Below are 15649 nucleotides of genomic sequence, written 5' to 3' on the forward strand. Positions count from 1 at the left end.
AGATTTAGGGAAAATGTTTCAAGTGATTACATAAAAGTTATTAGCAAAGAATATTTGTTGCATTTCCCACATTAACCCTAGTTTTGCCTAGAATGCAGGTTAGCAAGTTGCTACAAGGCCTGACTATGACTAGGAAGATCTGCAAGCAATTGGTAGATGCTCTATCATGATCAGGCAATGTATCCAGAACCCAGCATAGTTCAACTCTATGACCATCAACCAAGCTTCCTTTATTTGCCTACAAAACAGACAGTCTCACTTCAAATGGTATGTGTAACCTCTAAGATGCTGTTTGAATTAGGTACAAAGAACAGGAAGCATTAAAAAAAAAGAATACTAGCGCCACCACAACAAACCTCCTATGTGGTGACACGTGCCTGTAAGTCTAGGACAGAGGCAAAAAGGACTGGCAGGAGTTTGAGCCCAGCCTGGTCTCCAGAGAAAAAAACTGTTTTAAAAAACAAAGAAAAATCAAAGTAAACAGAATGATTGATTTTAATGTTTAAAAATTAGTTTTCACATGGTTTCTGTTATTTTTTCCTTTGACTTTGGGCATTTTTCAACTTTAAATTTAGATCACAAAAACAAATTTGTGCAATTTGAGGCTTGTACAATTTATTTAAATCTACATTTAACAAGTGAGTTCCAAAGAGGAAGCAGACATACTTCTTGTAAGTAGTGCCTTCTTTTTTGTTTTGTTTTTATTTTTTGCTTTATTTTTATTTTATTTAATTTATTTATTTTTGCTTGTAAGTAGTGCTAGACTCAGGAATCTTTTTTCTAAGCACTGCTTTAAATACTTTCCAGTGCAGAAGCCAGAAAGTTCCCATCAATTTACTATATTAATTCCTCAGTCACTTTTAGTATAACATCTCTCCCTTCCTTTAAGCTTCAGCAAAAATTTTAATGTAGAAAGATAAAAGGTAGTTTCCATGCCTCCTCAGAGTATCAGTTCTAAAAAAAAAAAGAAAAAAGAAAAAAAAAACAGCTGACAACAGCTTCTTTTGTAACCAAGTTTAATGTAAAAGCACCACGACTTTGCAAATAAATCATGAAGCTAGAATCCAAATGCAGAGGCAACAAATTGATGTAGCGCCATATTTAAGGTAAGACATTGTGCCTGCATTCCGGCCACATCTGGTGGTCATGCACAGACCACTCTGTTCACAATCTTGCCTCTGCTGTGGATACACAAGAACCAGTAACTTGCCAATCTCCTTACCTTGAGTAGTGTCAGTTCAGACAAACATACCCCACCCCCATTTGATCTACTTCGGTGTCAGAAGGAAATGCAGCACAGGGAGAACAAAAAGAGCTTTACCCACTGTCTCCTGCCTATAGTTCTTCCGCTGCTTGAGCTGATTCGTCCTGGGCTTGGCTTTCCTGTGACCTCCTCCCTGCCCCAGGTAGAAACTGTGAAGACCAGCTTCTGCAGACAAGAACCTCCCCACCTTTGGGCTGTTCTACCCTGATTTGGCTCCCCTTTCACATTCTGCCTGTCTGGGAAATTATGAGCAAAGATAGCAACGGTAGACAATTGACATCTAGAAGCCACAAGGTTTTGTAAAGATCAGGTCTGTACACCATCCAAGGCACAGCAATGGCTTTATCTCTGGAAGAATTTGTCCACTCCCTTGACCTAAGGACCCTTCCCAGGGTCCTAGAAATCCAGTCAGGCATCTATTTTGAAGGTAAGTATCTCTCTAATTCTTTAACTTTGATAGAGTGTTCCTATAAAGTCTCTTGGGAATTTGTCAGAGGTTTTACTAAGGAATATGTGGAAGGCTGTGTGATAGCTCAGGGTTGTGATACTAAGGTTCAAACAGCAGCACAAGCAGCAAATCCAAATCCAAGTTGTCTGAAGGAAAATTTTACACACACACACACACACACACACACACACACACACACACACTAACAAACTGCTGAATAGTGGAGACCCAGCAGCTGGTGAAGAAAGGAGAAACTAAGGCTCTAAGAAAGATGGGGAAGTGGAACTTTGTGAACTGCCATTTTTTTTTCTTGCTAGGCATTCAACAGGTGCAAACAAATGATGTTCTGCCTCTGCCTTACTTTTTGAAATTAATTGTCATTGGGTAAAAAAGAAAGTTTAATATTGCTGATGCTTGTTTCTAGACTATTAAAAATAGCAACAACAAAACAAAAACCCAAGCACTACCAAACTTGTTTTGTGTTTTGTTTCACCCAAAATGATTTTGCCTATCAAGGGCACAGTCTCGAAATGCTGCCAAGTTTGGACTTCTAAGCTTGCCTTATGCTTGGGCTCCTCTTCCTGTAGTGACTTTCTCCAATGTCCTTGAATAATGGGAATTTTATTTAAAGATAAAGAAATTAGTCCCTATTGATCAGAGACTATCTTTTAAAATTTGTGTTGAAAAGTCAAAGTTCAAAGAATATTATTGAATACTAAGCTGGTGAATTTTGATGTAACTTACTGCAGTATGTAAAATCTCCTAGTGTGTATGCTAATATTTTAAAGTTAGTTTGGGCTGGATGATGGTGGTACAGCCCTTTAGTATCAGCAATCAGGAGGCAGAGGTAGATGGATTTCTGTGAGTTCAAGGCCAGCTGTGTCAACAGGGCAAGTTCCAGGACAGCCAGTGCTACAGAGAGAAGCCTTGTCTTAAAACAAAACAAAACAAAACAAAACAAAACAAAAGTTTTTAGTTTGGTTACATACAAGGTTCTGAAAATATTTTCTAGTTAGATATGGATTCTTTGCTTACAAAAAGGGGTGAAGTAAAGCAAATCAAAGAACTGGGTCTAGTCAAACTGCTAGAAGGAATGGTTGGCATGTGAGCTTTCCCACTCACAGGCTGTTCCAGACTTCCAATGGTTAGAGTTCCAATTTTTTGACTTTTCACTACAGTGGAACTCCACAAATCATCCAGTTTTTGTTTTCCATTTTAAGTAAAGTAGTCAATAAGTCATATGGAAGACTAAACATTTGGTAATATAAAATGGGCATTTTGTCAAATGGTTTCACTCACTGTAATGCATGGACTGCACATAATTATGGTAGAACAGATTGAGCTGAGATTGTGAGTTGTTGGGTGTATCTAATATATTTGGGAGTATGGATGTTTTCAGTTCCCAGTGGGCTTATCAAGATGTAACCCTATCACAAATCGGGGAATATTTATTCAGTCTTACCTTACCAAAACAAAGCAGGTTGATACATGCACACCTACATACCTGCATACCCATGAAAGGTAATGGACTGGTAGTATTTGTCCTCAGATTATTACGAGGTTTTATGTGAGATTTTGTGAGTTGATTGTTTGAGATCAGGCTGTCTTTTATTCTGTCTTCCTCCTTTCATGTAGGAACGTATACATTTAAGTCAGCTATCAGTTGATTTTTGTTTACCCTTTTAGGGCTTTATGGAAGATGTCTTTCTACACAACTAGGAAGAGTTTTGATAGCAGTTTCATAGTTTCGGATTTTATATTTGGATTTTAAGTTATTTGCAGGATTCATTGCTATGTGATGTACAGGGACCCAATTTTACATTTCTGTATATCATCAGCTGATTTCCTAGTACCTTTTTGTTGCTTCCAAATCAGATAATATGCATGTGCAACATTTGTCTTTGAAATACCTCCTCTGTTCTGTTAATCATTTTTTAAAAATTATTTTTGGCCAATAATATACATGTTTTAAATGCCAAATATGAAATTAGTGTTACTCCATGTTCCAACGTTAACTTAGTTGTTTACAGATATTTAAAGTGCACATAGAAAAATAACAATTGCTTCTTTAAGAAATCTATTGTAGAATTTTATTGGATAGTGATGATTTTATATATTAACTTGAAGAAATATTTTTTTTTGTTTTGTTTTTCGAGACAGGGTTTCTCTGTGTAGCCCTGGCTGTCCTGGAACTCACTCTGTAGACCAGGCTGGCCTCGAACTCAGAAATCCGCCTGCCTCTGCCTCCCAAGTGCTGGGATTAAAGGCGTGCGCCACCACCGCCCGGCAACTTGAAGAAATATTAATCTTATATTTTATAAAAGAAGAATGTTCATATCATTGTCTATCATTGTCTTTATTCTTTATGACTTTACTACTATGCTACCACATAATTAAAATGAATTATCACACAGTAAGCACATCCATGTAACCATCATTCAAAGTAGAAAAACACAAGTAGAGTTCGAGGCCGGCCTGGTCTAGAGAGTGAGTTCCAGGACAGCCAGGGCTACACAGAGAAACCATGTCTTGAAAAAAAACAAAACAAAGCAAAAAAAGCAAACAAACAATTATTATCTACTCCCTTGCCCAACTTAACCAATACTCCATGACTTCTGTTCCCTCATAAGCTTTATGTAAATGGAAAATTATAGTATGCACTCTTTTAGTCGGCATACATGTGTTGTAAAGGTAATCTGTATTATTCTATACAATTTATTTTTAGTGTATAGTCTTTCTTTCCTTTCTCTCTCTCTCTCTCTCTCTCTCTCTCTCTCTCTCTCTCTCTCTCTTTCTTTCTTTTTTCCTTCTTTCCTTCTTTCCTTCTTCTTTCCTATCTTAGTACTGGGGATAGAAACTAAGGCCTCTGTGCACGCTAGGCAAGGGCTCTACCATTAAGTAATAGTCCCAACTCTCTTCTCGCTTTTCATTTTGATACAGCGTCTCACTTAGCTTCATAAGGGGGCTTTGGATTCTCTCTGTAGTCCAAGCATGTCTTCAGTTTGCAATTCTTCTGCTTCAGCCAACAGAGAATCCAGGTATATAGATACAGGCCATAAGTACCAGTAGAGTATAATAATATAGCGTTGGAGGAATATAGCAAAATTTACTTACCCATTCTACTGTTGATGGGCACTTGGATTAAAGTCACTGCTAGTGTTTTATCATGAAATTATTATATATCCGTGTTGACAAGGATATAAGAATATACGTAAGATTGTGATGTTGAATGGTATGTGTATAGTGCTTGGTGGGTAGTGAAAGAAAAGTTCCCTAGTGATTCTTCATTCTACATTTCCATCAGAAGTCTCTTGAGAGCTCCTGCTAACCTGAAGACATTTCCTGTGATTGGTCGTCTTGATTTTAGTCTTTCTGGCAGGTATACTTCTGGGAGATCAGGTTTTAGTTCACGTCTGCCTTTTGTCTACTGAGATCAAGGACATTTTCATTTCTATTCTATGATGTTTGCAGATTCTCTTTAGGACATGGTTCCTAGGTATGGCTCATTTATATTAGGCTTTATACATTTTTAATGACTTGATAATATGTATATATGTACACATACATATGACAATCTGATTTCTGTTCTGAGTATCATCTCCCAGTGCTTAGCTTAGCATTTCACTTTCTCAGGAGTACCTTTTGATCAGGTGAAGTTTTCAATTTTACTGATAGGTCTCAATTTACAATTACATTTCTATTATATGTTGCTAAGGACATTTTTCTTTACTATGAATTGTGGAACAATACATTAGCCTCTAGAAATTCAATTATCTACTCTTTCCTTAACCTTTCCTTAATATGTATTCTCTGCATAGAATTGATTGTATCGTATATGCTTTGAAAGGAGGGCTAAGCTCTATACCATTTTTTTAGAGAGCTAATTTGTACAGTGACATTGAGGAAGGGAGGAAAGGAGGAAGAGAGAGAGAGAGAGAGAGGGAGAGGGAGAGGGAGAGGGAGAGGGAGAGACAGAGACAGAGACAGAGACAGAGAGACAGAGAGAGACAGAGAGACAGAGAGACAGAGAGACAGAGAGTATCTTTCTATGTAGCCCTGGTTGTCCAGGTATTCACTATGTGCACCAAGCTGGTTTTGAACTTTCAGAAATCCCCTTGCCCTTGGCTCTCAAGTGGTAGTATTAGACAGTATCACCTGGCTAAAAAACTCTTTTTGCTAATGCTGTACTGTGCCCCGTAGTCATGAATACTATGCATCAGACCAGGGTCTTTTCCAGTGCCTTGTCTGCTTCTTCAGTCACAGGCCTGATCTTTACACAGTTTCCCTGCCTGAATGCACGTGAATCTGCAGCGTTACAGAAGATTCAGCTCCTATGCCGTATACGGCTGTGCTGCGGGACTGTGGTTCTCAAACTTGATTGCACATTTGAAACATCTGACATGTTTTTAAGATGATCATCATCTGGATGTGTCTCTACAAGTAAGGATTTAATTATGTGAGAGTTAAGGTATCACTGGCAGGTCCTAGACATCTCCCTGATGACTCTAAAGTACAGTCAAACTGAAAACAGCTAATGTGGAATAAACCTGCCAATGTGTTTTTATATTTCAAATTGGGCTCTTCAAGTTTTCATATACATTTTAGAATTAATTGTCAATCTCCACGCAAGTCCTCTATGAATTCTGATCAGCAGTGTATCATTTAGAGAAAATTAACATCCTTGTAAATTAAGCATTCTAATCTATGGGCCTCTCAAGTTGAGTCTCTTTCCTTTATGGGCAGTACAGTTGGTGCTTTTGTTGTTGATCTTTTCATTGTTTTCACATTTATTCTGAGTATTTAAGCAACCATGGAGGCTTATGCCTATCCTAGCACTGGGGAAACCGAGGCTAAAGTTTGGAGGCCATCCTGGAATAAGCAGTCTCAGGCTAGCCTAAGATATGGAGTGGTGAACTAGCTCAAAAAGAAAAAAAAAGAAAAACAAAGAAAAAGAAAGCAATAAAATAAGCCAAACAAAAAACTAGGAATTCTTCCATGTTTTTGTTTGTTGTGTTTGCTGAATTTTAAAATATTTAGGTTATTGTTGATATTTTAGACACATCAAAACTGGTCAGATATGATTTCTCCTTTCTGGACTGTATTTTCTTCTTTCCGTTGGAACACTGGTTAGCATTTCTAGCATGAAACCAAATAGGGTTAGCAGTAAAGTTCATGCTGTCACTTTATACCCAGAGAAAGCATCTGTAACACACCATTTCACCAATGAAGGTAATTTTTTTCAGCAAGGATTTCTAAAAAGTAGTAATTGAAACTATGTTCCCAATTCTTTAGTAAAAGCATCTGACCTAGGAAAATTGTTTATTTTTATTAAAAACAAAAATAAAACAAAAACAATGGGCTGAAGAGATGGCTCAGTGATTCAGGTAGCATAGTGCTCTTTAGAGGACCCAAGCTTGGTGGCTCATCCCTGGAGCAAGTCTATCTCCAGAGAGTCTGATCCTACCCACAGGCAAGCACATATTCGTACAATTAAGACTAATTAAAAGATCTTTGAAAGTAATCAAAATACAAAATAATTTCTAGATCTTTTACTAGAGCTCAGGAAATGTCGGCATAGAGTGGTCATGTATCCTAGGCTGGTTTCTAGATCACCCTCACGAGAACATGTGTACTCTTGCTGCTATAGTAACCAGATAACATTGCTTTTTTTCCCTATTCATTCTCACTGAAGTAGAGGATGCCATCAGATACTGTCAGCATAGTGAAAATTTCTCATATGAATTCTTGTAGCGTGTCATTTTTTTTACATCATTGGCTCACCTAAGTAGAGACTGGTGTCCTCTCAAGTCATCAAGGGTTGTCTTGCTTGTAGCTATTTTTTGGGTTCTTCTTACTTTTGCTGTACAGAGCAGAGCTACAATGAGAATGGGAATCCCTGTCTTATCTTAGTCATAAAGAAAAACATCTGAAATTCCTTTATTAACTTCTAAGAGCTGGTATTTATTTTTTACTTAAGAAATTCCTTTCCTTTCCTTGTTTGGTAGGTATTTACATGATAAATTGGTTTTGAAATTAATGGTATTTATCATTAAGCTAATAACATGGTTTTCTCTCTTAAATCTGTTTATCTGACTTACCTTTAACTGTAACATACACACACACAGACACTCATACACACAAACACAAACATTCATATGCACACACACAAACTCACACTCAATTTACACATATACTTTGTTCAAATTGGCTTTAAATATTTATCAGTGAACCTCTTGAAGAACTTGGGTGAGAGCTTGTTATATATGTAAGGCCATGTGTCAGGGAAGTTGGGATATCCCACTGCTTCCACAGGACAAGCATTAGAGTGAAGAACCTTTCCAGAAGGTCTCAGGGTTATGTAGGACCCAGTTGCTCATTGAAAGTAGCACACTGAGGATGGGATCAAAAACCATCTCTCATTAAGGCCTATGTCAGTCAACAGCTTCCCCACGGCTACTGCTAACACCTTCAGTAACCTGGGTCTTGAACACCCTTTTTAGTGGCTAGGGCCTCCAGAAACAAAACTACTAGTCAGAATTCCAGAATCCTGTCTGAGGGCCAACAAGATGGCCTCTATCAACTCAGCTCACCAGGGTTGGCCTCAGCACCACAGTTTCAGCTGGACTACTCTATCCGCTGTGCTAACAAGGCTGGCTGTATACATTTATATTCAGGATTTTCATATTTAACAATAATTAAAGTAGCCAGTAGACTTATCTATTTTAGACCAAGATAGTTTTAGCTTTCTGAAATGAGCACTGTAGATATTACTGTTTTCTGTTTTCTAAGGTAATTAATCTTCTAAAAGATGAGATTTAACGTCTTGAAAATGTGGTAGAACTTACCTGTAAGACTCTCAAATGTGAAATTATTTGGAAAGAAGACAGTTTGGTTTCATTAATATTCTCTATTTTTTTTGTTTCTTTCATTGATTTCTGATCCAGTTTTCATGACTTTCTGTTCTCAAGTCTGCTCTCTTAGAATCTCCCTGTCTCTAAATATTGACCTGTAGTCATTTAAAATCATTACTTCCTTCTTGATAATCATATTTAATGCTAAAGTGTTTATCTATGTGCTTTTGCCATGTGTCTTTTTCAGACTGGACCTTGCCCTGTAGCCTAGCCCGAGACACACTCTGTCTCTTTTTTCAATTCCTTTTACTTTGAGAGAGTCGAGTTGGCCTCACACTGGATTCTCTTGCCTTAGTCTCTAGGATGCTTTGCCAGGATTGCAAGCTGGGATTACCACTTTAGCTTTCATTCATTCTCAACTCCAATGATAATTTATTTACTTTTAAATTCAGTGGCAACTTGTTTATTATTCCTGTAGGATTTAATTTAGCTATTCTTTTGCTTTGAATGCGTTTTATTCCATTTCATTGGAGAACAAGGTATTAATGGCTTTTTCTTTTAATTGTCTGCTCTTCACTATACATTACGGTATGAAACATGTCCTACTTTAAGGCTACAGAGAAGCGGAAATTGAAAACAACAGACATGAGGTGATGTGAGGTTCTGTGGTACCAGACTGAATTCTTTTAACTAAAAACAACCACGGTAGCCGGAACCATGCTAGAACATTCTGGCATACAACTTGTGACTCATTTTTGGAAGGTACTCTTGTCCTATTAATGTGGAGCAAAGCTATAGGTCATGAACTCAGGACTCTGACTCCTGAGTAAATTAAAGATGAGCCAGGATCCTATCCTTCAGCATGTAGTGTTTGCCTTGTCCTCTGTTGTCAAAGTGAGGATTCGCCTCACCCTAAAGGATGAGACAGAGATGAGGTGAACATATTCAGCCAGATGAGTGAGTAGCCCACAGAAATCCTCTTGTGAATCATAACTGTGATTATCACTACATAATAGTGATATCTGGTAGGAAACCTTATCAACCACTTCTACACAAACAAAGCAAAACAAAACAAAACCCAGCTAATTTGAATCTTAATGCTTCATACACAATACAGAGGGGACACGGGGGTGTGGGTGTGGGTGTGAGTAACAATTAAGACATTAACAAAAACCCCCTAAAAAGCCTTACAAAATATTAAACTAGAAACATAGAAAAGCACCTTTCTCGGGTACTGTAGAGAAGGCTCAGGGGCGAAGAGCACTGTCTGTACTGGCCTTACTGAGGACCCAGGTTGGGATCCCACCCACCCGGCAGCTCCACCCTCTGTAAATTTAGTTAAAGAAGCTCCAACTTTCTCAGGCACCAGGCACACACATGGTACATAGATAGAAATGTATGCAGAGCATTAATACCAATAAAAGAAAAATAAATACATCTTAAAAAATTAAAGCTAAAACAAAAAAATCTGTAGAACAACAAAAACAACAACAAAGACCTAGATTATGATAAGCTTCAAACCAAAGGATATATCCATGGTAAATGCAATAGACAGGTTATACATATCCCTACTTTCTAATTCTTGTCAACATAAAGTAAATATAAAATATAAAAATTTAAATATGTAGAGCAATTCATATGCCATATAAGTGATTTATTTATTTATTATTGTGTGTTATAATGTGCACTACTAACAAAGTGGTCATTAAACAATAAGTCTTTACTTACCTTTTTAAAGGTAAAAGGTATAAAAATGATTTATGAAACTCCATACAGGAAGCCAGTTTGTGGTATACTCTTGTAATTCTACACTCAGGAAACAAGAACAGGAAGCAGGAAGATATTAGGTTGGAGGCTAGCCTGGGCTTCATAGTGATACCTTGTATCAAAAACCAAAAGCAAAATGAAAATTAGCTACATGTAGGTATGCATGCAGAACCAAGGGGAGCCAGTTGACAGGTACATAACCTTCACTGAGATTCTATGTAGCAGTTAGGTAGTTGGACTAGCATGTGAAATATGCACAAAACCCAGATCCTTAGAAATTAACTTCAAAATAAAATTACAAAGAATAAAAAGTGGTATCTACATGAGAAGGTTCATTGAAACAAATTTTACAGACTAAGCTTATGTCAGCATGGAGTACCTTGTATAAAAATCCATTATCAGAAATTATTGCCAAAGAGGCCAAAATTACATTTAGGAACAAAATGCAAAGTTCCTCTCTTTTTGGAGAAATTATACATTTAAATGCATGCTAATAGAGTCAATGCATCAGAAAAGAGAGCTATATTAGGGTGATCAGGATTCACCCCTTAATTTTATTCTTCCCTCATACAAGGATTTTTTTTTCTCCTACTCAAATGGGTTAAAAGTCGTTACATCCTTGCTTCCAAAATGTAGGCTGAACTGTTCATTTCCCTTAAACCTAAATCAAGGCCCTGAGGTTTCTCCCCTGGGTCCCGACAGCTCTGATGAAACAAAATTTGAACAGGGGTCTGAATACACGGAGGAAATGCGCACTGCAAACATCTGGGGAAATCACACTCTTGTTGAGGACAGAGCAAGTACAAACCTGCGAAGAGCTTGCTTCACGCGGTTAACAAGGGGGGTGGAGGGTGGCAGGGATGAGAGACGTGAGATTCAGACAGAGCAATTGAGGGGAGAGATTTAGAAGATAATGGTGGTCAAAGCATGGAAGACAATAGAGACTGACAACTTAACACCAGGTGTTGGGGCTGATGCAAACAGGGCTACCTATAAGATGAGGTAGGTGGTCGGGAAAGACCTTCTGAGGAGCTCAGACGATGTGGAAATTGAGAGATCTGGAAAGAACAGATGGGGAAAAATCATTTGGACTTTAAACGACTTTTGACCTATTTGAGTAGGAGAAAAAAAAAAACCCTTGTACTCGGAACGTATAGGAAGTAAGGCATGGAATTCAACACCAAAGATTGTGTTGTAGGCGATGGGTAAGGGACCCTTTGGAAAGATTAGTGTCTGCTCTGGAGAGCAGGTGAGAGTGGAGCAAATGGAAAGGAGGAGGACACAGATTAGGGGAGCACACACCAACACAGAGGGAAATGGGGCTCTGGTTTAGGCTGGAAAAGGCAAGGGCTTCTGACTGAGCCGCCAACCAGGCAGCATACACAGGCTGGTCTGAAACCCCTACACTTACATAGCAGAGGACCGCTTGGTCTGGTTTTGGTGGGAGAAGATGCGCTTAGGCCCCAGGGAAGGGAGAGGTATGGTGTGGGGGGGGGGCGCTCTCGGAGGCAAGGGGGAGGAGGACTGAGATGAAGAATGGTGGGAGGGGGAACCGGAAGAAGGGCAATGGCTGGACTGTTAAAAAAAAAGGCAAAGGCAGTCCAAGCCACGTTTTTAATTGTAGGGCTTTAGGAAGTGTGAAGCAGGGAAAGGACTGAAGGATGTGTATGGGGATTTGATGAAAGCTATTGAATGAAAAAGTAAGTATTGGACAGAGTACAGGGAGGAGAGTCAAATACATTCCTGTTTAATCTAAATACAGATTAATTTACCTAAGTATAAATCTCAGAAGCAGTAGAAAGCTTATTCAAGACTAGAATGATCTATGAATGATCCAAATTATCAGGATTTATTTGACCAAAAATCTTACCATTGATAAAAGGATGTATACTTCATACACATATTATTCTATTGATATTTGTATTCATTCTAGAGCATATATGATATAAAATTGTAAATGAGTAAAGATAAAGTAATTGTGATTTAAATAACTCAACTTTTTAATTCAGAATATTCATCTATTTTTCTTCTACAAAACTATGATTTTGTTATAGCATTAATTACTGATATTCTTGTGAAAAGATAGGGACTGAAAATAATTGAAAATAAATATTTTAACTACTGAATATGCTCACTAAGTGCTCTGAAATGTGATGCTGATGATTGTAATTTAAATAATTTCAGTACTATTTTTTTCAGGGCAGCCAGAAAGAATAGCTCAGAAAAGCCCAATATATACATATGTAATAGATGTACAAAGCAGGTTTATAATTAATGTTTATGGATATAACTTCACATGTGCAAAACATCTTCATAATTCTAATCTTAGTCATCTTGGAAAAGGAATAACTGCACCCAACTGAGAAGCTTGGGTTAGGAGTGGTCCTTTCTTCATACGATCTGCAATCTCCAGTTCTCAAATTTCTATGTAGATGTCTTGCAGAGCTGTTGCCTACTATGTAACAAGTGGTTAGAGGCCAACCAATTCTAAAGTTGTCTTTACCATATTAACCATGAACTATTTGGGATTCAAGCCCTGGATAGTTACAACATGTGAAGGGTAAGTTCATCTCTGTAATTTGAAAGTTATTTGAAAGTTAGTTTATCATCGAGAAACAGATAAGAGAAAACATTTAAAGGTCTCAATGTATTTTACTTTTGAATACGTTAGAGCCATATTTCTTTTTTCTCTCTTGAGATAATATGACTTAGTTACATGGGTGACGATATGAGCTACAGGGAGTGCTACTTAGGAATATATGCTTTAAGAACCAGTGCATAATTTCCCATATACTATCCTTGTAGACTCTCAAAATGGAATCCCCAACAGCCTTAGTTGCTAAGTAACTACAACAAACAGAGACCCTGTCATCCACAGCCTCTGCTGGGTGTGGAGCACAATACATTGTATGTGTTATTGCTGAAATCCCTACTATCTTGGCGTTCTTTAGAAAATGTAACCTTCAACATACCCTAAACTTTCTCACTGTAACAATGACACAATGTTATATTTATTATGATTAGGAGGGAAGCTCTTATCAATTATAAATAATTAGATATTAGCATATCTGAATCACATATTTTCAGAGAACTTTCTGGAGTAATACTGTTTCCCATCTCTTCATGAAGAAGTGAAATCCCCATGTAGCATTTAGGAAATCTTTTTCTGTGGCTTCTTGACTATTTTTCTTTTTTGTTAACATTACCACTATTTATTTGATATATACCATCATTTTGGTTTTCTTGTAGTTATCAAAATTTTGGCAAATGCTCAGTGCATTTCAATCCTTCTAATTTTTTTAAGACTTAGTTTTCACCTTATAAAATTATATGCATGTGGTTGGCATTTTGGTAACTGGGGAGGCATAAAACTATTGGTAGCACTACAAAAAAATGTTTTCATTTTTATATTTTTGTATTATTTTTATGTATTATCTAATTTTCACAAAAGTGTAAATGAATTTTTAAAGGGAGAATCATTGACGGTGATCTCTTACTCCCATGCTTTTTCCAGAATCTTATCTCTTTGCACTATGTTGAATTATTGCCTTAGTTTAAGCCATCAGAAGTTTGTGCTAGGATTATCCAAATTTCCACCGAACTTGCCTTCCTGATTGCATCCTTGGAAGCCTAAAGTCTGTCTTCCACCCTATATCCTGAGTCATGTGTCTGATATGTGTATTAGAATATGTCACTCCTCTGTAAACATCTTCTCGTGGAGTTCCATTTATTTTTCCCTCTCAAAATACACACTTCAGTCAGTAACAAAGTCCCACGTTGTTTCTGTCCCATTAGTTAAGCTTCTGATCTACTGGTCTTTTCCCCAGCTATGCCTGTGTTTTTCCCACCATTACACAAATGTGTAGGCTAGTCTCATTAAAGCTTTTCTAGAATTCTTTTCATGTTTCTGTGAAGCTTCTTAACACACATCAGTTTGGCTAAACCACTTGTCGGTGAGGCTTACTAAACATACAATTTCCCACATCCTTTGTCTTCCACATTCTGTTCTTGAGTTTTTTTACCAAAACATCTATTTCCTTCATGCATCCAGGCTTTAATTTGAGAGGGGGCTCTTTCCATTAGATTTTTTTCTTGTAGCTTTGTTGGGGTATAATTTGCATGCTATAGGACCCATGCTAGAGTATAAAAGTCAGTAGTTTTTTGCAAAGACTGCAGCGCCATCACACAGTTAAATGACCACACCAAAGAGCTAGCTTGAGTGGTTTTCCCAGGAATCCCCACAGGTATTTCCAGTCTGAGGCAACCACAGGCTTTTTGCCTGAATATTTGCCTTCCATAAACAGTCCATAACATGTATGAACCATGCACGAGCTCCTCTATTGCATGCAGCGTCTTTCACTTCACTATCATGCTTTTGTGGTTCATCCACATTGTACAAATGTATCAGTATTTTATTTCCTTTTGTTCCTAACAATATTCTATTGTATGGAATGCAATGTGTTTTCCTTATTTAAGAACCTCAGATTGCTTTACATTTGGAGATATTTTGGATAATATTCCACTAGTTATGCATGAAGAACCAATTTTATTTCATCTTCCCCAAACCTTTATGCTATCTTTTTATTATATCTCCTTGTAGTTTTAATTTGAATTTCGTAATGATGATAATGATGATCACTTTATGTTGTGCTGATTAGTGATGTATTTTTTTCCTTCTTCAATAAAATGTCCCTTCATATCATTTGCCAATTTTCTTACTGAATTGCTCTGTTTATGTTTTTGAATTATATATTTTTTTACATATTCTGGCTATTTAATTTGCAAAAGTTTTCAAATCTTCAAGCATGCAGATTTTATCTTTTTATGATCTACCTATTCATTTCTAACTGGCTTCCTTTGAAGAAAAAGGTTTTAACTTTTGATAAAATTCAACTTATAAAGCCCCTTTTCTCTTTTATGATTCACGCTGGAGATACTAAAGAGAATGAGCAAAACTCAGTTAAAAATGTGAAGAATTTTTCTTCAGACAATATAGATAGCAAAAGACATTTACTTTCAGTCTTGATGATGGAGGAAAATGTTGAGGAAACTATACACACATTTGCACAAGGCAAAGCATAATTTGGTGTAACTAAGTCCATTAATATAAAGTGCAAAGTGTTTCTTGTAGCAGTTGTTAAATGTTAAGAAAATGGTTTTTTAATCTTGGGAGTAAAAACAAATTTACATAGCATGTTTTGACTATTATACCTAGTATAATATTTGTTGTATCTGCAAAAATTTATGTTGAAATCATGGAAATTATTTCTTAAAATTGTGTCTCTTCTTCTACAAAATACATGAAGTACTTTTGGGTCT

At 37.0% G+C, this 15649-nt stretch overlaps 1 protein-coding gene across 3 annotated transcripts in view; it reads left to right on the plus strand.

Annotated features, from left to right (window-relative positions):
- Positions 1 to 1409: 1409 nt before the first annotated feature.
- The window catches only part of Themis (thymocyte selection associated), a 176330-nt gene continuing 162090 nt past the window's right edge, over positions 1410 to 15649 (plus strand). For all 3 annotated transcript variants that reach the window (XR_003711309.1, XM_028766458.1, XM_028766459.1), the window contains exon 1: positions 1410 to 1691. Coding sequence is in view for 2 of the 3 variants with exons in the window: in XM_028766458.1 (XP_028622291.1) it covers positions 1601 to 1691 (91 nt within the window). In the remaining variant the exon portion in view is untranslated. The remainder of the gene's footprint in view (positions 1692 to 15649) is intronic.

This window comes from Grammomys surdaster, unplaced genomic scaffold (assembly GCF_004785775.1).
Source record: "Grammomys surdaster isolate TR1022 unplaced genomic scaffold, NIH_TR_1.0 168, whole genome shotgun sequence".
Lineage (NCBI taxonomy): Eukaryota > Metazoa > Chordata > Mammalia > Rodentia > Muridae > Grammomys > Grammomys surdaster.